This window comes from Trypanosoma melophagium, assembly GCF_022059095.1.
Source record: "Trypanosoma melophagium isolate St. Kilda chromosome Unknown ctg1segment0, whole genome shotgun sequence".
In the NCBI taxonomy this organism is placed as follows: Eukaryota; Euglenozoa; class Kinetoplastea; order Trypanosomatida; family Trypanosomatidae; genus Trypanosoma; species Trypanosoma melophagium.
The window spans coordinates 683,437-704,126 of record NW_027125132.1 but is presented as its reverse complement, the minus strand read 5'-3'; the positions used below and the strand labels follow the sequence as shown (position 1 = coordinate 704,126).

General features: G+C 39.7%; 9 protein-coding genes across 9 annotated transcripts; all 9 read right to left on the bottom strand.

Moving 5' to 3' along the window:
• Positions 1-44: 44 nt before the first annotated feature.
• On the bottom strand, positions 45-3,518 carry LSM04_000050 (uncharacterized protein; the record flags this gene model as incomplete). The annotated part of the gene is made up of 1 exon (XM_067335499.1): positions 45-3,518. One exon carries the CDS (start codon positions 3,516-3,518, stop codon positions 45-47), a length of 3,474 nt encoding a protein of 1,157 aa, XP_067194915.1.
• A 547-nt stretch (positions 3,519-4,065) lies between these two features.
• On the bottom strand, positions 4,066-6,237 carry LSM04_008324 (Spindle assembly abnormal protein 6; the record flags this gene model as incomplete). Its single annotated transcript, XM_067335498.1, has 1 exon — positions 4,066-6,237. One exon carries the CDS (start codon positions 6,235-6,237, stop codon positions 4,066-4,068), a length of 2,172 nt encoding a protein of 723 aa, XP_067195408.1.
• A 1,016-nt stretch (positions 6,238-7,253) lies between these two features.
• LSM04_000997 (uncharacterized protein) lies at positions 7,254-7,760 on the bottom strand (the record flags this gene model as incomplete). Its single annotated transcript, XM_067335497.1, has 1 exon — positions 7,254-7,760. One exon carries the CDS (start codon positions 7,758-7,760, stop codon positions 7,254-7,256), a length of 507 nt encoding a protein of 168 aa, XP_067194965.1.
• An 834-nt stretch (positions 7,761-8,594) lies between these two features.
• On the bottom strand, positions 8,595-9,548 carry LSM04_002937 (FYVE zinc finger; the record flags this gene model as incomplete). The annotated part of the gene is made up of 1 exon (XM_067335496.1): positions 8,595-9,548. One exon carries the CDS (start codon positions 9,546-9,548, stop codon positions 8,595-8,597), a length of 954 nt encoding a protein of 317 aa, XP_067195081.1.
• A 295-nt stretch (positions 9,549-9,843) lies between these two features.
• LSM04_006092 (uncharacterized protein) lies at positions 9,844-10,689 on the bottom strand (the record flags this gene model as incomplete). The annotated part of the gene is made up of 1 exon (XM_067335495.1): positions 9,844-10,689. The coding sequence occupies one exon, from the start codon at positions 10,687-10,689 to the stop codon at positions 9,844-9,846; it is 846 nt and encodes a 281-aa protein (XP_067195275.1).
• Positions 10,690-12,376: 1,687 nt separating this feature from the next.
• LSM04_000178 (uncharacterized protein) lies at positions 12,377-13,264 on the bottom strand (the record flags this gene model as incomplete). Its single annotated transcript, XM_067335494.1, has 1 exon — positions 12,377-13,264. The coding sequence occupies one exon, from the start codon at positions 13,262-13,264 to the stop codon at positions 12,377-12,379; it is 888 nt and encodes a 295-aa protein (XP_067194918.1).
• A 628-nt stretch (positions 13,265-13,892) lies between these two features.
• On the bottom strand, positions 13,893-15,275 carry LSM04_008882 (Methyltransferase type 11; the record flags this gene model as incomplete). The annotated part of the gene is made up of 1 exon (XM_067335492.1): positions 13,893-15,275. The coding sequence occupies one exon, from the start codon at positions 15,273-15,275 to the stop codon at positions 13,893-13,895; it is 1,383 nt and encodes a 460-aa protein (XP_067195445.1).
• Positions 15,276-16,092: 817 nt separating this feature from the next.
• Positions 16,093-18,369, bottom strand: LSM04_005626 (SAC domain; the record flags this gene model as incomplete). The annotated part of the gene is made up of 1 exon (XM_067335491.1): positions 16,093-18,369. One exon carries the CDS (start codon positions 18,367-18,369, stop codon positions 16,093-16,095), a length of 2,277 nt encoding a protein of 758 aa, XP_067195228.1.
• A 662-nt stretch (positions 18,370-19,031) lies between these two features.
• LSM04_006925 (uncharacterized protein) lies at positions 19,032-20,552 on the bottom strand (the record flags this gene model as incomplete). Its single annotated transcript, XM_067335490.1, has 1 exon — positions 19,032-20,552. One exon carries the CDS (start codon positions 20,550-20,552, stop codon positions 19,032-19,034), a length of 1,521 nt encoding a protein of 506 aa, XP_067195323.1.
• Between the last annotated feature and the right edge of the window lie 138 nt (positions 20,553-20,690).

Below are 20,690 nucleotides of genomic sequence, written 5' to 3'. Positions count from 1 at the left end.
CTGTTTTAAAACAAATGGCATAAATATAGTTTTCACTTCACACTTTATGAAGATAGTATGCTACTCGTACTCCATGATACATTTGAACCATTACGAAGTCTTGAAATAATTTCACGAAGTCTGCGCATTTCCTCATCCTTTTCACGTAGTTGTCTCTTCAATACATCAATACCTTCTTCTGGTGCAAAACGCCGCGCGTATATTTTTTCCAACTCATAAAAGTTACACTCATTTAGGCGACGAAGAAGTTCTTCAGTTGTAATTGAAGGGTCATGACGAAGATCAAATGAGACACGAAGCATAGAACCTTCATCAGAATATCTCAGATTCAGTACGTACTCCTCTGGCAAGTGACATGCAGCCATTATATCATGTACTAGAGCCTTTGAAAGAGCTTCAGGTGTTTCAGTGATAACACGTCCCCAATCATCACCTGGGAAAGTTTTACAATGCCAAGTTGTATGTTTTGATTTCGTCGTTCGTGGTTTCCAACGTTCATCATGTACAAGGGCATTCTCTAAGGCATCAGCTGCTGTTTTTAGATAAGATTCTAACATATTAGCATCAGCGGCTTGTGCATCACGCTCTGCCTGCATCGCTGCACAGGTTTCCTTTAACCTAAAAAGATAATTACGCAAGGATGTAAACGAATTATCAAGTACTTCACCAACATTAGTTTCACTATCATAGTAATCAATAAAATCAACATTATTACTTAAACCCTCTTCTGCTAGTAACTCTGTCAATTGTTTGTCATACATGGTAATAATACCTCTAAGCTTTGCAATGGTATCACGTTGTGCATTTTGCCAATCACGTCTATCTACTGCATTACCACCATGGAGTTCTTTTACCTCTTCAGGAGAAGAAGAACGAAGAAATCCCATCATGGTCGCGATTTCTTCCTGTAAATTTTTTACCATTTCCTCCAATATAGCATGACGCTCAACCTCTTGTAATAATTCTGAACGTAATGCATCTCCTTCTTGGGTTAAGAGACGGTTCCTTTCTTGTTCACGTGCAAGTATCTCTTGAATCAATTCACGTTCTTGCATGGCTTCAATTAGCCGATCCTTTAAAATAACAACATCTCCAGCAACATCATTTCCTTCTATTTCTTCTTCTTGTATACGAGAAAATCTATCTACTGGTTTCGTCTTTTCTAACCCTCTACTTTGAGTAGGTAAATATCTTTTACCATCTCTTTTATATTGAACATGTCCTTCTGATTGAAGACTTGTAAGTGTTTCCATAGATGTATCAAGCGAATCTGTATCACGGAGAATCTGAAGTGCTCGTTCTACTGCTAACATAGTTGTAAATACTGCACTTTGTTGATCTTCAACTTCTATTTCTTGATTATAATAAGGTTGTTCTTGTAGTTTTCTTTCCATATGATTCTGCATAAGAGTGTTTTCAAGAATAGAAACTGTTTTTAACTGACGCCTTTTGCGATCTACTAGTTCTTTTCGCAATATTCCAACTTCCTGTAGATACTTTTGACTCATATCGGCAATAGCAAGATCTTTTGATCCTCCCAACTCATGCATAAGAAGGAGTGACCATTGACTAGCTTCATCAGATGATATCCTAAGTCTAGTAACTTCTTCTCCATGTTCAAGACGAAACCTTTGAAACATTAAGACTGATAATCGACTTTGTTCATACACTCGTTCTTTTCCTGTTTCCCTCAATAATTGTTCTTGAAGTTTTTTTATAGCATTATCATGAGTGGCTTGCATAACTCGTAATTGATGCTCCTTTTCTCGAAGAGTTTCCTCTAACTCTTTAACCCGGTTGTGAGGAACAGTTAATTCCATTAAAGTTACCGTATTTTGCATATTTGTTGAACCAGCAACAGCAGTAGTAGTAGTAGTAGTAGTAGTAACAGGTGTTTTTGACGCTAAAGAACGACGAAGAAGCCTTAACTGGGTATCTGTATATTGGATATGTTTTTCATAGAGTGACTCCAATTCACGCACCATAATACGTTCTCGCTTAAATGATTGCTCATACATTACTTCCACTTGACATGCTGCATCCAGTAACTTATTGTTCTGATCTTGTGAGAATTTCCCACTTCCTCGATTCACTGAAGAGCGATTCCTTGTCACACGTTTGTGTTTCTCAAGAGCAGCGGCACGGATGCGGGCAAGACAATCACGGTGTATCACCAAACTGTTTAACATAGGTTCCACTGCGCGTCCTACAATTCTGCAGAATACCGAAGACTGGACTACAAATATTGTATCTTTACCTCTTACAAATAAAACACGTCCATTTCGTGAAAAACTCTTGATGACTGAGCGTACATATTTCTCATCCTGTTCTTCATCTTCACTATTTTTATAATCGTCATCATCATTATCATCGTCATCATCATTGTAACTTTCAATATCATCATAATCATCACCGTTGTTGTAATGTAGATTGCCATTTCCTCTCTTGTTGCGTGCAGTACGCTCTCTCCAACGTAATTCCAGCCCCACTTCTTCTTCTGCACGCTCCAACTCCTTAAGGCGAGCATCCACTTTTTCTAAGGCGACCCGTGCCTCTCCGAGACGCACTTCAGTATCTACCCATCGCAGCATAAGTTCAGCCACTTCCGGTAATTCCGCATTGGTCTCTATTTGGAGGTTGTCAGTGAATTGTACAATAGGGACGGTTGGCCCTGCCACCCGTGCGGCGGCGGCATCGGCGAGTAAGCGACGGAAGGCGTCTGTTGACATGAAACGCCGCTGCCGCGCCCACTCCTCCTCCTCAGTTTCGGCGAGCAGTTCGATACGGAGAAGCGCAAAGACGGCCCGCACCGCCGCCCGCAGCCCCGCCGTCGGCCGCTCGAGCGCCAGCAGTTCCGTCCACCGCCGACTGTCGAACCGCAGGAGCGACTCCCGCGCGGCGTCGGCAACCCGCAGGCGGCGCTCGACGTTCTCAGCGTGCAGCACCCGCGCGAGTCCCGACTTCTCCCGTGCGATTTCGTCCCGCCGGCGGCGCAGCGCCCGCAGCGATCGATGTTCACTCGCCACGAGATTCGAGCCGAAGGGACGCAGCGACCGCCGCTCAGCCGCATCATCCGCCTTGAGGGTCCAGCCGAGGAGGGAGATAAGATTTAGGTCCATGCCACCGGAGACAGAACTGCTTGCACATCTTCCCTTCCTATCGACACTGCCAACGTTATTGGATCCAATTGAAAGAATTGTACCTATAGACCACATCCATTTCCCATCGCTCGATACAAGTTCATACCCAACAACGTCACCTACAGAAAGAGCTATAGTGTCGTCCACACGCTCCACCCGGATATCCACATCGTTTTTTCCACCCAAATTCCTCGTATTTTCACGCCAGCCAACACTGCCATGACTATTCCTGTCCCAAGATCTACTTCTCAAAGGAGAACGACCACCTACATTCCTGTCCATATAATCCAAATTCGTACGGCTCGAGCTGTGACGTTGCTGAGGAATCAATGAAACAACAGTATTGTTGCCTGAGTATCGGTACGGCGAGCGATCCATAAAAAAAAAAAGACCCCTTTTCCCTTTTTTTTTCTTTTCTGTTCCCTTTTGGTGTTTTGTCGTGTATGGGAATATTTCGTTCTATACGACCTTCTTTCTTGCACCACAATATTAAAAAAAGAAAAAAAAATACCCCAAAGAAAACGAACTAACAAATATATTAAAAAAAAGAAAGAAAAAGAATGGTAGATAAAAAGGAGAATATTGAAAGCATACAAAATAGAATTCGGGATAGTTATGCATTCGGCAAAAACAAATGCATATCCAGAAGAAAAAAGAAAAGAAAGTAAGTTAAGGGGGATGCAGAACTCTATAATACTGGAGTAGTATGGCTTATAACCACGACACAAGCTTTGCTGCGAGCCACAGGAACACAGAAAATAAAAACAAAAAACTCCTTCTATGGAAAGTGAACCAAAGGAAAATCAAAAGAAGGAGCAATAGAGGTCTCTCAAAGACAAATCATAGACAATAAAGATGATGTAGCAAACGAAAAGGCAAAAAATACATCAAATTATTTGAGAACTTACATCAGAGCATGGCAACATTAAAAATAAGCACTTGGACTTGCTGCTGTTGCTGCGGCCGGTCCCTTCCCTATAAAAGAAGCAGTGTTAGTTGAGAGTTCTGTTTTGTGAACCTCATCATTGAAGAAACTCTTAGAGGCATACGCATGACTAGTATGATTCAACGCTACATTAATTGCTGTTTTATCCAAAGGTTGACGTTTTTGCTTACCATTCAATGTTAAACCTTCTTCTGTATTAAATAGCTTGGTCTCTCCATTCTCTGTACCAACTACCGTACCCTTTTGTAGGTTATGAGTTTTGTTGTTACTTACCGAATGAATGGAATTCTTCTGCTGCATTTCTTTTATATCATTTTGATTTTCAGTCTTTCCATTTTGTTGCTTATTTTCACCACCATTAACAAAAGAATGATGATTCGTCATAGAAGAAACAGTAATATCATTTGAGAGATATGGATTAGATAACCCACCATTTCGAAGTGTTGTACTGGCATTTTTATTAAATTCCTTGTAGATATCGTATGAAGTTGACCCACAGCTGGTACTTAGACCTACACCAAGATTACTACTACTACTACCGATAGGAGCATTCATTACAGACCAGTGTCTTCCATTTACACTAGTACTTCGTTGAAGGTGAATAAGGGCATCTTGACTTTGTTTTAATTCTTGGGCAAGTTTTACACGTGCAGCATCCGTTTTTCCCAATTGATCACGTAATTCAGCAGATTTATTTTGAAGACTCTGAATTCGCTCTGCTGAAGAAGTAAGTTCATCTTTCATCCTCGAAATAGTAGCCAATTTCTCCTGTAAGAGTGCACTTTGACTGTTTAATTGATTCCTTATCATGTGTTCCCGTTCTTTGATACCTTTCATATGTTTCAACTGATTAGCAATAATATGATGCGCCTTTGATAATGATAATTCATTTTTTTTGTTTCGTTCAGTAAGTTGCTCATTTTGTGAAGTAATAATACGAATATAATTATCTTGCTTTTGGTATTGCTCTCGTAGGGAATTAACCTCTTCTTCTCGTGATCTTAACGTCTCTGATACACTACGCAATCTTTCTTGAACTTTCACGTAATTAAGTTCATTATCAGAGAGTGACCGAGTAGCATGGTTGCGAAAATCCTGAAGATCATGATTAGACGATCGTAAACCCTCCAGTTCCTTTGCCTGTTCATTACACTTATCCTCTGCGATTCTCAACTTTGACTGTAGTTTAATCAAAGTTGACTCCAGTGTGGCAGCCCGTTGTTGGGCCTCCTGCATTCCCCTGTCCTTCTCCCGCACGTCCTGCAGGAGTTGCTGCTGCACCTCCTCCGCCTTGCGGGCGGCGTGTCGGAGTTCCGCCTCGAAGGACGCCCGGAGCTGCGCGACTTCGCTGCTGTGCGCCTCCCGCAGTTGACTTGCCGTCGCCAGCGCCGACTGCTCCGCCCGCGCCAACTCGACCCGCAGTTGTTCCCGCACCGCCGCACCGCTCTCCTCGAGGGACGCCACTTCGTTCTTCAGCGCCTCAATGTTTGCCGCCGCCGCCGCGGACTCCACGCGGTGCTCCTCCAACGCCCGGGAGTAGGCCCGCTCAAAGTACTGGAAGCGCTCGGCAAGATATCGCTTCTGCCCCGCATCGCCTTGACGAAGCAGGACAAGCGAGATGTGCTCGACGGTGCGGAAATCTGTGCGCTCCAACACACGAAGAGTTCCTCGAACAGCATCACGGCTATCCACTACAAAGCATACCACGTACGGAGTCACTCCATTCACTACACCATTCAGCATAGAGACAAGGTACTTGGGAAAACCACTGAAATCTACCAGTAGCTCCAATCGCTGTTTAAATAATCCATAGTCATCCTCAAGAAGTTCCAATTCAAATAGAAAAAAAGGATCTGCAGGATCAGTCAATCGGACACATATTTTACGCGAAAGACCATTGACACCTCCACGACCTGTAAGAACAGAGATACCAAGATCACGGCACACCTCTTCACGGTCTTCCAATCTTGCGTAAACAGGGATAAGAACTTCCAACAAGACAGTATCTTCGACGGTAGTTCCCCCTGCTGCTCCCCCTACTACTGATTTAGAAGTTGTACTCATTATAGACGCATCAGGTAAATGGCTACGGTGCATATCCCTCTGGGACATCAAATCACGCATTCCACTGGCGTCAACACTTCGGTTCATCTATGGATTGTAAAAAAATTAAAAAAAAAAAATAACAATCAATAAACAATAAACCCAAATATATGAATTATTTACACTAAAACACACAGGTAACAAGCTTCTTTTTTTTCGTTTGCGTTCTGATCCCTTTCACTGTTTTTTTTTTTTTTTTGCTTCCCTTTGTATGCGTGTATGTGCAAATTTTCCTCCTACCCTTGTGAAAACACAAATGAGAAGTCAAAAATAATAAAAAAACAAAAAAAGGAGCACATACCTCAAAAATCATGTTTTGTAACTTTAGAAAAACACATACACATACGAACACATGTATTTATGTGACAAATACAGTCATTTTTTTTTTAATTCGATGTCACCTCAACACAGTCATGCGAACACAGTGTTAGTACCCGATTCCATTAAGAAGAAGGGAAAGGTAATAGGGCATCAATGAGGCAAGAAAAGGAATACAAGATAACAAAAAAAATAAAATGCATATTTATTTCCTTCTTTTTCTTCCTCCTTCTTCTTCTACATTTTCCCTTATCTTCCGTTTCCCTCTCTACACACCTTCGCCATGTATTAGAAGTAACACGTGGAGTTTAATACCTTTAAAAAAATAAGAAGAAACATAAAGTGAAACAAAAAGAGAAAAGAAAAAAAGACGGAGGGACACAGCTCAACGTCTGTAATTAAAATAAGGTTGTCATTTTTTTTGTCACATTCGACTCTCTGTGAAATCAGGAAACGAAGTGGAGATATATAATTCAATGGTTCATCAACCTACTTTTCCATGAAAAATGAAACTCTTCTACTTCTGATCCTTTTTTTTTTTTGGTTGTCATCATGGTTGTTCTCCCTCTTGTCCTTCATTTACTATTCTTTTTGACTTTGCTTGAACAATTTTGACGCATCATCTTTCTTTTTCTTTCTTTTCCTGTTTCCTTTAATTTTCTTCATTTTCGCTATGCCGTCTGATGCGTTGTATATGAATATTCCCCGTTTCACCACCTTTACTTAGCATCAACAGAGTGGTATCTTTAGTGTTCGGCACGGCTGTCATGCACATAGCGGCGGCGAAGCGCGGTGTCCCGCTGCTGACGCACATTCGCCTCGTTAAATCCCTCTTCTCCCACCAAATCAGTAGCAGCACCAAAAGCAGCTTGACGAGATTTGTAAATGTGATCATTAAATGATTTACGAGCTGTGGTGCTTGTAACGCGATCGGCAACATAGTCCACTGGGGTTTGGTAATACGTACCTTCGCCCAACGCCATGGCTACAAAAAGGAATATAATGGCATTTCTTGCAAGAGTTAAATGAGCTCGTTTCTCTTCAGGATTCTGACGCCATTTACGGCAAAACCATGAGATAATGGGAATTTGCCACGTTGTAGGCATCCAGTAATTGGAGGTATCATGCAGTAATACCGCAATGGGAATGCCCATGGCAACCGTGAGTGCCACAGTTTTGCTACGAAATAGTGGGACATTGAGGGCCTCTGCGCGATGCACGAGAGAACTTACGCTGAGAGCAACACTGTCCATATCAATGTAGATTTTCGTCTTATGTTTTTTTTTATTTTATTTTTCCCTGTATTAGGTTACCTTTCTTTTTTTTTTTGTATTGTTGTTCCTTTATTCTTTTTGGTTTCGTTCTTTCCTTTTCTTTCCTTCTTTGGTAAATAGTTCGACTTCTACCTCAGTGCTTTGTTAGGAGATCTAAAAGAAAAAAAACCCACATATTTAAATACAAATAGAGAAAAATAGAATAAGCAAAAGTAAATATTCCATACCACCAAAAAACCAAAACACTCATGACAAGAAGCAATACTAGACATATATATGTATAGGTTAGACCATATATATATATATATATATATATATATGAAATGTGCAGATGTATCTGGTAATCATTTTGAAATCACCAAAACTCGGAAAAAGAAAAACCAACAATAGTGAAAAAAAAACATTAGAACGAACGCTTGTTGTTTGTTTTCCCCCTTTCTTATTAACGTTTTATATCTCTTCTAGGTGATGATGTTGCAGAGAAAAAAAGAAAGGAAAAGAAAAAATAATGCACTTCCAAACAAATGCGCTCCTCCTTTCGGTTTCATGTTCTTTTTTTCTTCTTTTTCATTATTGATGACAGTGTTCCAAACCTTTGACACATACAAACAAAGAAACACGAAAACCTTATTCAAAGAATCCAGACGATGCTTCTCATAATAACACACAGGAAACAGACGTACTCGTAATACAAACAGAATCAGCAAATCGACAAAAATGAAGAGGATGATGTCAACCCCCCAGCAAAACAAGAAGAAAATAAAAGAAGGAAAAACAAAAATAAATATCAATTGCTGATTGTTAACACACCATTTATGACTGAACCTTTGATTGCGTTGATAACTGAGATACCATGTTTGCGCAATCATCACATATTTTTGTAATCTCAGTAAAGCCCAGTGAAGGAACTACACCCCTTGTATCGCTACATTGATTGCATACTAGTCTACCACAGCTGCGGCAGTGATGACGTGAAAATCGTCCAATAGGGGAATGACAAATCATACACGCTCCTGTAGCGTCATCGGGCTGCCAAACCTTAATACGTTGTCGATGGCGTCGAAAACAGAGTGGACATTCCCACTGTTGCGGTGGTGTTACAAACCTCGTACCGCACTTTGGACACTTTGGTGTATAGGTACGGTTTAGTAGATCACTGCTAGCTTGCGGTGGTGCCTTCATTGTATGCTCTACATGGGTTTGTTGAATCACCTGTTTCGCTTCTCCGTTAAACTCCAGTGGGTGATTTGCCACGTACTCCTCCCAGGCCTTTTTCTGCGATTTCTTCTTATTGTTTGTGGCAGCTTCGTGTTTGGCACGTTCTGCAGCGAGGGCGTCCTGTTCCTCCTGCAATTCCCGCGCGCGTGCTTCCCGCCGACGACGTCGTCTCTCCGCCCGTTCTGCCGCCCGCTGCAGTGCGGCTTCTTCTTCTTTTTCTTCCTTTTCTTCATCCCTCACTTCCTTTTCTTTCATCTTCGCCGCCTCCGCCGCACACTCCAACTCGAGTCGCTGCTGCCGGCTGAGAAGTTCGGCCTCGCGGCGGGCCGCCTGTTCTCGCCGCGTCTGCAGAGCCAAGCGGAGCTCACGCCAAATCTCCTCCACATGGCGATCACTATACATCTCACCATAAATCTTGGCCATGTCCTTCACGGAAACATACTCTAGCAGGGCCATGTCTTCCTCTGTGTAGCCACCCTTTAGCGACTTGAGCAGACGCTGAACAGGCTCACCAAGGTCTTCAAATCGTATTGTACCCCTGGTGGTCATGAGCACAAACACAGAAATGAAATGAAACAGAAAAAAAAACTTAAACTACAATTGCTATCTAGTACTATAATACATAAAAACCAAGAAGGAAAAGAAATAAAGGGGGATGCTGAAGTCAGCATACATAAATTTACATTTAGATTGATACACAGATAAGAGAGAAAACTAAATTATAATAAACTTCATATTACCATATGGTTATCATAATTTTTTTTCTTTTCTTTCCACCTCATATGGGACAATTATACTCGCTCTGCTACTACTACTACAAGGAAAAAAAAAGCACTACGATACCCTAGGTGGTTGTCGTTGCCGCTGGAGTTGGCATCTTTACACCAGTCCAAAAATAATGACCTGTATCAAATCTAGTTGTTAATGAAAAACTCAGTTGTAACTGACGTGTAGCAATAGATTTCAATGGATCTGGACATGCCATAACATACTGAAGATCCACTTCCCTAACTTGATGCGTCAAAGCACACCTTGAAAGGTCTTTTGGGGGTACAAATTTTGTCCAATCATGTGTCCCAGGAGGAACCAACCCAGTTATATATTCAGCGACACCAATAAAACCCACTGCAGCACGAAGTGATTTATCCATTGTGGAAACAACTAGTATCCCACCAGGCTTCGTTGCAGCACATAAATCCCGTACAAATCCTGGGGCGTCATCCACATGCTCCATCACTTCAGAGGCCACTACAAGATCAAACTGCTGCTTTTCCTCTAGCGCTACGGTGTGAAGTGAGACATGACGGTAATTAAGCTGAGCTGGTTCACTATGTGTGTGTTCCACACTCCGCAGCAATTGCCCACGACGTCGTAGTGCAACGCCTACAGCCTCTCCACCGGCGTCAATGCCAAGTACGTGGCCGCCGAGGCGTGCGAGACTCTCTGAGAGAACACCACCGCCGCAGCCAACATCCAACACCCGCAGCCCGCGCAGTGCGTCAGCGGAGGTGTGTGGCGTACTGCGGCGGGCGTACCGTTGACAGGCGCGATGAATGTACGCCACACGGGTGGGATTGAGAAGATGTAAAGTGCGGAGCGGGCCGGTGGGGTCCCACCAGTGACGCTGCAGCTGCCGAAACTTGGCGAGCTCCGCGGCGGAGGCCCCGTGACTAGCGGCTGCTGCTGTCATTTCTAACGCTCTAATAGACTTCTTTCTCTCTTTCTTTGTGTGTGTGTGTGTGTACGGCTGAGTAAAAATAGAAGCGAAAGAAGTAAAAAAAAGAAAAAAGGGAAATAAAATATATAAATATAAATATAAAAATAAATAAATAAACAAATAAATAAATATATATATATATATATATATATATATATATATATTAATGAGACTTCCAAACTAAACAAAAACAAAAACACACACAAACCAGTAATGATAGCGGAAGAAAAAAAGATCACTCAATAGCACTCCCCAAAAAAGCAGTGATGAGATCACTCCCACAAACAAAAAGAACGAATCATCTCAAAGAGAGTTCACGAGTGGAAAAAAAACTAAAGAGATAAACAAAGAAAAAATCAAACAACAATAGAGGAACAACTAAACACGAAAAAAAAAACCCATCGAATAAGACATGGTGGTTTATTGTGTTCGTGAACCTTAACGTTTCATCTCTCCCTATTTTTCTCTCTTACCTATATATTATTGAGACTTTATCCAATACAAGCAGTAACACCTTTCTACCTTTTTTTTTCCTTTCATCGTCCTATTCTGTGCCGTCTTTTATTTGACGTTTACCAACCCGCCTTCTCTAATAATTTTCATTATCACTTTTCTCTTTTTGCTTTCGTTGATTTTTATCTTTGGTGTTCCGCTCTCAAGAAAAATATATTATTTCGTTTTTGATTTCAGTCTGATGCTCCCTTTGCGTAACCTCTGGATGAGGAAAAATGGGTTATTATTTTTTCCCATTCCATTGAAGTAGCAAAAGAGGAACGAAAAACCAAAGAAAGAATTTGTAACATTTATACGAACAAAAAAAAACAATAATAACAACAACAATTAATTAATGCTAGAAGTAAAAGAAGGTGAACAAGCCACCTAAAAGCGGATATAATATACGCACACACAAACGTATTTATATACGGATATGCATGCATACAAATACACCCCTATATTTTTATATTAAGGAGCAACCGGAAAAAAGGTGTAAAGAAGCAAACAAACCCCCCCCCCCCCCCACCCCCAAAAAAAGAAAAATTAACTCTAAAGAAAGTTCAAATCATTAAAAAGTACACCGCTTTCCTTATTTTTATCAGTAAACATCACGTTCTTTTCGCTTCACTTAGAGGATAAAACGAAAATAACGGCATAGTTCGTCACCAACCCTGCGGAGACGAATTACACTGAGAAATAGAGGTGTGGTGACACATAAAACAAAAAAATTTTTTGATGTTCGTAAAGGATCAAGTGACCTAATTGCAGACGTACTCATCCTCATACATATTTACAGAAATGCAAAGAGAAAGAAAAAGTATATACTCATACTTTCTTTTTTGGCGTTCTCGTAAATACACTGGTGACACTCGAAAGTCTATCATGCGTGAAAATCACCTTCAATACCAAGAATCACCAAATGATAGAAAGATATGCGTAAAACACACAACAAATCAAAAAAAAGAAAAAAACAAATCCCACCCACCCACAACAACAAGAACAGAAAAGAATGTAGAAGCACGAAAAGAAGATGGTATTCTCCTTCTTTCCGCCTCCTGCGCTTTTCTTTTTCTTTTTTTTCCCATTTTTTACTTGTATTTTAAATAATTGCACCTCTTTAAATGTGCTTGGAATATTCCCCCCATCCCCTCCTTTCTTCTGCTAATTAGAGAATACCCAGTGCGGAGCTCCACGCCTCCTTCCGTGTGCCAATAGAGAGTAGTGTCTTGTCGGTGATGATGTCGGGCCGCACATTCGCCCGCCGCAGCCGCACGAGTGCCTGCATGGCCTCCACGCTCTTCAGGCAACTCCGCACGGCGGGGGGACAACTGCGGTGGGCGGCGACGAGGTCGAGGGCGGCGGAGCGGAGGATCATGTGGGAGATGCGCTGCTCGGAACCCTCCAGCCGGGCGGTGAAGGGGACCTGCAGCACCAGCGGCGGTACATCCAACCCTCTCCTCTCCCCAGTACTATTATTATTACTATTACTCATATCACTATTATTACTAATACTAATATTAGTACTAATATGAAAAGTTGCAGGATAACTCGTAGTACTATTGGTACTATTATGAACAGTGGTAATATTGGTAGTATTGGTGGCAACGGGTGTCGTGGAAGTGGGGGTGGGGAGGGAAGAAAGGGGTGGGGGAATTTTCAGATTGGATAAAGTACTCGCAGAGGTGGGAGACCATCCAAGAAACGGCCGTGTGTGTTCTAACGTGTATGTGCCTTTAAAATTACATGAATCACAAATGGCATCTGCCACGGATGAGTTCTCCACCTTTACATTCACAATGTCAAATCCACAAAGAAGGAGAATGAAAAAATCCTCAAGAAGTTTTGCATCCCCAACTTGGCCATTCACTTGACAGGTAAAGTCATCATCGTGTGTTCGTATACTGTTGAAAACCTCACGAAATCCATATGCACGTAAATCCGGTCCTCTGATACTTCGACAAAATGGACTCCAAAAACGTTCCATTACACGCCGCATAGTTAAGCGACTGTGAAAATTGTTAATAGACGTATAGTAAGGGGATGTGTACCACATAAAAAGCAATTAAAGTAAGAAAGGAAAAAAAAAAAAGAGAAAGAGGAAACAAAAAGAAAAAAACGAACAAACACAACTACCCTTCTCTATTGTTTCCCTAGGAATAGTTTTTTTTTTTCTTCTACTCTTTAACAGTATTACTATAGACTGATTGGTAATTTGATACTACAGCGGGAGAATTTTTACTAATTCTCTTTGTACGGTATTATTCACCACTACACTCTTTTATGTTTTTTATTCCTTTCTTTTTTGTTAACTTCTGGATATTCCTCTAAAAATCGCGACCTAACTTGGTGTGTGTTTTTTCTTTTCCTTTTTTTCAATTAGGCAATACAAGAACAAAAAGAAGCAAAAAGTAAAAAAAAAAACATCATTCGTACACGTAGAGAGAGAGAGAAAAAAAAAACAAATTACAAGGACCAAGAATAATAAAAACAAATTTCTATCAGCAGCAAACAAAACTCGACCACCACCAATAATAATAATAATAATAATAATAATAATAATAATAATAAATACCCATAATAGGTGACACCGATATCAATTTCTACAACATACCAAAAAAAAAAAAAAAACGTGATCACGATACCTTTATCCACATTCCCCAGTCACCTTTCACACCTTCTTATTACCCTTGCCGTTCAGAAACCCATATATACTTCCCTCTTCCAAGTTTCTTTCGTATTCTAGTGCGTTGCATTTCCAGAACACGATCTGCCCAAAGAATCTGGGCATACCTTACACGGCTAATCTGCTGTGGATCTGCACACATCTCTTTATAAAGTTTTCCTTCTTCACTTTTTACAGTTCCATTCCTTGGTTTCTCTCCTGGTAAGGGTTGCATCAGTTTATGTGAGCGAGTTAAACGCACTGCGTATACGCCTGTCCGGTCGAAACGAGGTGCATAAAATGAAAAAGCCTTCGCATCCCATAAAAAGTCTACTTTTTCAATCAATTCACTATAGTTTTCATTGGTAATACCACTACAAAAACGTAATACAGAAGATGAAAATGATGATGACGCAGATGATGATGTGTTTATAGAATGTTTCTCTGCCATTGCATCATTGAAAAAAAATGGATGATGTCGTGTTGGCCAAGCTGCAGAAAAACCTGTAAAAAGCATTATAATTAACAATATACCTTGTGGAGCTAAAAGTCGTAAACCTTCACGAATTATTGCACATCCATCCTTCGGTGAGACGATAGGTAAAACGCCATGAATAAGAACATGTGTGACTGAACCATCACGTAGTGGTGAAGAAACTCCAGGGACAATCTTTATATGATCTTGATACGACATGGCATCTTCTACTAACGTTGGCGCCAACTCTACACCGTAGCAACGTAATCGGCGAAATGGATCAGGAGGACAGAAAGAATAAAGAAGATTCCCATTGCCTGCTCCTAATTCCACCAAAGTAAACCTTTCCCTTTTGGAGTTTCCTTGAATAGTGAGTGATTCTTCGCAATCCTCTGTTATATTAGTTTTTGAGGGTAAATGACAAGATCGTATATCACTCTCAATATGTGTAACTATATCTGTGAGTCCAAGTGCTGCGAGTACGGCGTTGCCCTGCTGTATAAGATTTGAAGGAGATTTCCCTCCATGGTGAACAACCAACCAGGGACGCGTTTCATATCTTTTACTCTTCTCATTTCGATATGTCCATGTTTTATTCATTTCTTCAATTGTGTCTTCCTCTTCTCTATGCGTACCACACACTCTACCTTCTGCACATTGAAGAGCGATATCTGCGGGACAGCGAGATCTATTACGACGTCTAATACGTTCCCATACTTGGGCACATCCTGCACGATCAAGGAGAGTAATAGAAGGATGAAGTGCTGTGGTAAACGACATTGGAATTGAAAAATGACGATAAATTTCCAGAGAATTGCAACCATTATACGTTATAGAGGAAACCAGAGGTTTTTCATTAAAGGAAAAGATATCTTGAGAAGATGGACCTGATAACCAAAGGAAGACGATTGAGGCAATATATGCCATAATAATGACCATAACTAATAAAATGAACATAAGCTTCATTCTTTCATTTAACCCTAGTTTTCTTCTTACTACCGCAAACATTATCACCCTAAAAAAAACTATCCAATTTATATATTTATGTCTTTGTTTGCGTTTATATATATATATATATATATATATATATATATATATATATGTCTCTCGAGAAAAAAAAAACACCGCAAACAATCCCGCAATTCACTCAATCACTTCTTAGTAAATAGCTAATCAGGTTAGGACATTTATCATGAACAAACCCAAAAATAAAAAGAAAAAAAAGAAATATAAAAAAGAAACACCCATTGTAATGGGAAATCAAATTATATTTACACTATTATATTAACATTCCCCTATAGGTCATATATATATATAGAAAGAGAGAGAGAGAGATGGGCAGATCACCTTTACGGTATTACAAACCATAGAACCATGGAGTACACGCCACATATACACCTTTTATTGTTTAATCGTAGAACGCCGAATTCCCATTAGATATATAGAGAGTTTTCGGGAAGCAGTGCAATACATGCCAATAAACCCAAGATTTATCTTTTTTTTTCTTTCATTCATCTCGTTTCCCATGATTATTGTTACTATTCCTCTCGCCCTTCCTTTTGTTTTCCCCCCTCAATAATAATAATAATAATAATAATAATAATAATAATAATAATAATAATAATAATATCATTAAAGAAAAAGAAGAACCCCTCTCACTTTTGGGGAACGAATTCATTACAGAGCAAATCTCTTACAATAGCATAATATTCAGCGACCCTTTTCATTCTACTACAAAACACCTTTATTGAAGTAGAGGATAATTTGTGTAGTCAATACCTTCCTTTCTTATGTGGGACGCCCAAAGAAATAAGTATATACACCACAGTAAATCAAATAATAAAAACTCCTGTTGTATTCTATACTTCGGATATAAAATAGCCAAAATAATATTCAAAACAAGAGGCACAAATGCAATAAAAAATCCGAGTGCTACCATCTTGTTTAATCCAGACAAACGTCGAGAGAAGGGGCTTTCAAATTCAGAATGAAAAAGAGCAGGATTATGCTGACATGTAATAAGAGAAATAGCGTCTTGTTTATCTCCATCATATAGATTCTGCTGGATCCAACGTTTTAAAGCAAGTATACCTTCTTCACACTTATCTCGAAATCCTGATTGACCTTTCAAAAGATAATTAACAAAATGAGGATCACTTCCAGCATACAGTTGAGAAATAGCTATTCCTTGTTGTACCCACATTTGTTTACACTGCATTTCAGATTTATTAAATTCATAATTAAAATAATCACCATTTCCTTTATTATTATTATTATTATTATTATTATTATTATTATTATTATTATTATTATTATTATTATTATTAGTATTATTAGTATTATTATTATTATTACCTTTTTCTGTATCTGAACATTCTTTTACTCCATGTACATAACGTATCATACGAGGAAGAACACCAATAGCAATCATTGATTGAACTAGATTTGTACGATCTAAACAATCCAAACAGTTTACACGAACATAGTGTTCTTGTTGATGTATGCGTTTCCATTCTAAAGGATATTCCTCATTTAAATTAGACATCACGTCCTCCTTTAGTACAGAATTTGCACACCACTGGGAAAAATCAACAGAATCAGAATTACCATCCGCATCCATCCCAAGTAATGCATTTACTTCCAACTTCATTGCATCATATGAAAGTCTCTTTTTTCGAGATTTTACATCATACTTACAGTAACGAACGTCTAAAGAATTTCCATATTTGGATTCATTTTCCTGTTGTTCTAGAAAACTCTTTTCAAATCCTTTAGAAAGTGGGAGTTCCAAATGACTACAAGATGTAGTATCCATACATTCTAGAGATGAAATTCCATGAAGAAGATTTTGCAAAAACTTTAAATGAGAAACGAATTCACTTACTCCTGAAGAAGATAAAATAGTTATATTTGGTTTAAAACTTAAATTTGCTGGTTGATTCCAACGCCTAGGAATAGAGCCTCGTAGAATAGAAAATGTTGCAACCCGTTTTTCACTAACTGATGATGCTGCCATATTATTATTTTCCTGCTTTCCTTCTATAGGAAAAACCCATAATGTCGAAACTGAAAAATTTGCAGGAATTCCAGTTCCATTTGAATCTAGACCACGACGATTATACCGCGTTCCAGACCAACGATAACTGAGTCTATTTATAAGTAAAAGTTGCACTCCATCTGTAGGAACTGTGGAAGATGTAACAACTCCTCTAATAAATGAAGGTGTGAAAAAATAGTTATCACTGGACATTGATTCATTTAGTGTATCAAATGCTTTAAGTAAAGGTGCATTCCACTGGAATACGCCTACTGTGGTAAGATTTTCATCTGAAGCACGATCCATACCTGCTGTTCTGGTTAAAGGGGTATCAACAGGGTTATATCCTGTTATTGTAAATGAATTTCTTCTATTATTTACCATCTCATATGGATCCAACGCTAAATTTATCGTTGGGGAATAAAAAAAAAAAGATCCTCCACAATGTCTCTGGGAGTTGGCACAAAATCGTTCAACCACCGCACGATATTCTGCAATAGTTTCTTCAGAAAGTTCTTGAAGAGATCCAGGTTGAATAGACATTTCTTTAGAATCTTTTTCTTCATTTTTTGAAAGTTCAGAAACTGTAGAACTAACTGATTTCGATGCTAGTGACATACATTCCAATTGTTTTACAGCAAATACCTCATGTGAACCCGCGAAAGGGAGTTTTGCCACACGTTCTCTCTGTGTAACGTACAAAAGAATAGATGAGTTTCGACCAATTGGAAGGACTCCATAAATAGCCCAACAAGGAATGATGTTTTCTACGCCGTCTCCCCAATCACTTCCATGTAGGTAATTTAATGAAACAGTTTCTCTCGGTGATAAGCAAAGCACTAGATCATCGCCATCTCGTTCTAAAACAACAAATCTTTGTTCTTCAGGTTCCCATTTAAGGTGGGGCAACTGTTTCTCCTTTGGTACTAGGAAAAGACCTTCACCTGTAGTAACTATACTACCAGGGGCATCATGCGCAAGCATGGTGTTCTCTCTGGTCTTTTTTTTATGTGTGAAATATGTGAGAATAAACCTATCGCACCCAAAGCAAAATCAGAAAAAAAGAGATTTCAGGAAGGAATAATAATACCAAAAAAATAAATAATAATAATAATAATAATAATAATAATAATAATAATAATAATAACACCAAGAGACTCCTTTTATAATGATTATTTATTTTTTTTTCGTGGAAATTTAGTTAGTTTGGTTCGAGAAAAATAACAAGAAATTCATCTAAATAGACACCAGAGGAAAAAACACATATTTTGAAATCACTGTTTGCCTTATTGGGAAACGCGACTAAATGAATGGAAAAAAAAAACAGGAACCCATCCACAACCGTCCCGAAAAAAAAAAAGACAAGACAACTAGAAAGGAATAAGAAAAAACACGGGGAAGATAATGAAATAGAATAAAACACATAAAAAAAAGACAAAAGAGGAAGAAAAAGAGAAATAGCATGAGGGTTTTATTCGCTCACTAAGCCCTCTCGCAAGTACATTTCTAGGTACTTTCATCAAAGAATTTTCAACTGTTTTTCTTGTTGTTTTCTCTTGGTTATATAAGAAAAAAAAAAGAGAAAGGATCAAAATATAGAATATGACGAAAAAAGAAAAAGAAAAACGCCACATATACTTCCTCTCTTATCGAAAAACTGATGCTCTGTTTATAACTGGGAGAATTTTGCCCCCTGCGCCATCATTCGAATCACAACGCTTAGATACATCCACGACATGATCATTACCATCATCACTCAAGAGTGATTGTCGACGAATACGTCTTGCTTTTGGTAAGTTCACATATTTGGGATCAAGATCTTGTTTCGTATTCTTATCAGGCAAACTTCGTTCAAGTTTTTCTCGTAATCGAGGAGAGATATCAGTAAGATGATCAACATTATCACTTGTTACAGAAGATCCCTTCTTATTTACAGAGTTTCGACGATAACGAGTATTTGTACCTGCATTTCCAGGTGTAATGCGCTTGTTTACGCCTCCAGTGGTTTTATCATTGGCTTCGCTTTGAGTAGTGGGCATAGTTTCCCCTATAGAGCCACTGAGGTTCCTTGGAGGAGGGGGTTCTAAAGGCTCTATTGACCTGGGGTTAGGCACCTGACACATACGTGTTACGGATTGTCTGCGTGACTGCGCAACTGTGGAACGGCAAGACAGTCGTCGAGAGGATCGTTGTTGAAAATTCTCTCTCGGCACCGCATCTGATTGACCTTTTACTTCTGCATCTGTAGAGTTCTGAGATAAAGTACGTTCTTGACTGATTCCCCGCGCACCTTGTAAAGTTGTATCATGTGGATTCAAGGAAGATTCAACTGTATCATCTAAACTGCTACCAGGAAGAGTAAAATCAGGTATTAGAAAGCTTGGAAGGGTACCACATTTAGCCGTCTTCTTTCCAACCACCTTAGGAGGATTACGAGCATGACGAGGCAAGGGTGCACGAAGGTCACGTTTAAGAGGACTCCCTGGCAAAAAATCATCTACTTCTTCACAAACTCCTGTTGCTTCTTCATCTGGAGGAGTATCACAACTCTCTTTTGTTTGTACAACACTCATTTTATGTAAAACTCTTCCAGCAACGATGCTCAACCCTCTTCCCAAAAGTGGATCACGCCCTGTGGTACAAAACTCACCCCATAAAGATGAAAACCTCGTTTGGTGAATTTCTTTCGGTTGCTCAGGTACGTGAGAGGAAGGTGCAATAATAGTATCCAACGGGTTCTCCTCTTTCGTCTCTTGTTTCACTCCTTTTAAGTTTAACATCAATTTACTGTCACCACCTACTTCTTCTGACAAATTACTGCCCTCACCTGGTAGGGGTCGATCGAAATTGTTACTTCCTGGACGTACCACTGTGTCAGGCCCCATTTTCTTTAACTTTGCCGCCTCCTTCTTTTTTCTTAACCGTGGCGACATTGTAAATCCGTCATCATCTCCGTTCAGTAAGGGACTCGAATGGTTTTCTTGAGAGGCTCGCGTGTTAGTACCGCCGAAATCAATATCCGGCGGGATTTCAAGCGACGGTCGATGACCCTCCGGGCGTCTAGGGGGCAGGCGACAGACTCGCATAGCGGGACCGCGATTGGCAAGTGGACTGCCGGGGAAGAAGTCCCCCACATCCTCCACAATACCCTCATCAACAATGTCCATCGTCAGCAGCCAAAGAAAAAAGCACTGAAAACCAAAAACAATATTAAAAGAGGGAACACGAAAACAAAAAGACTACTAATAGATAACACTCAAAGTAAAAAATCTAGAGAAAAACGAAACAAAAAAGCAAGATATAAA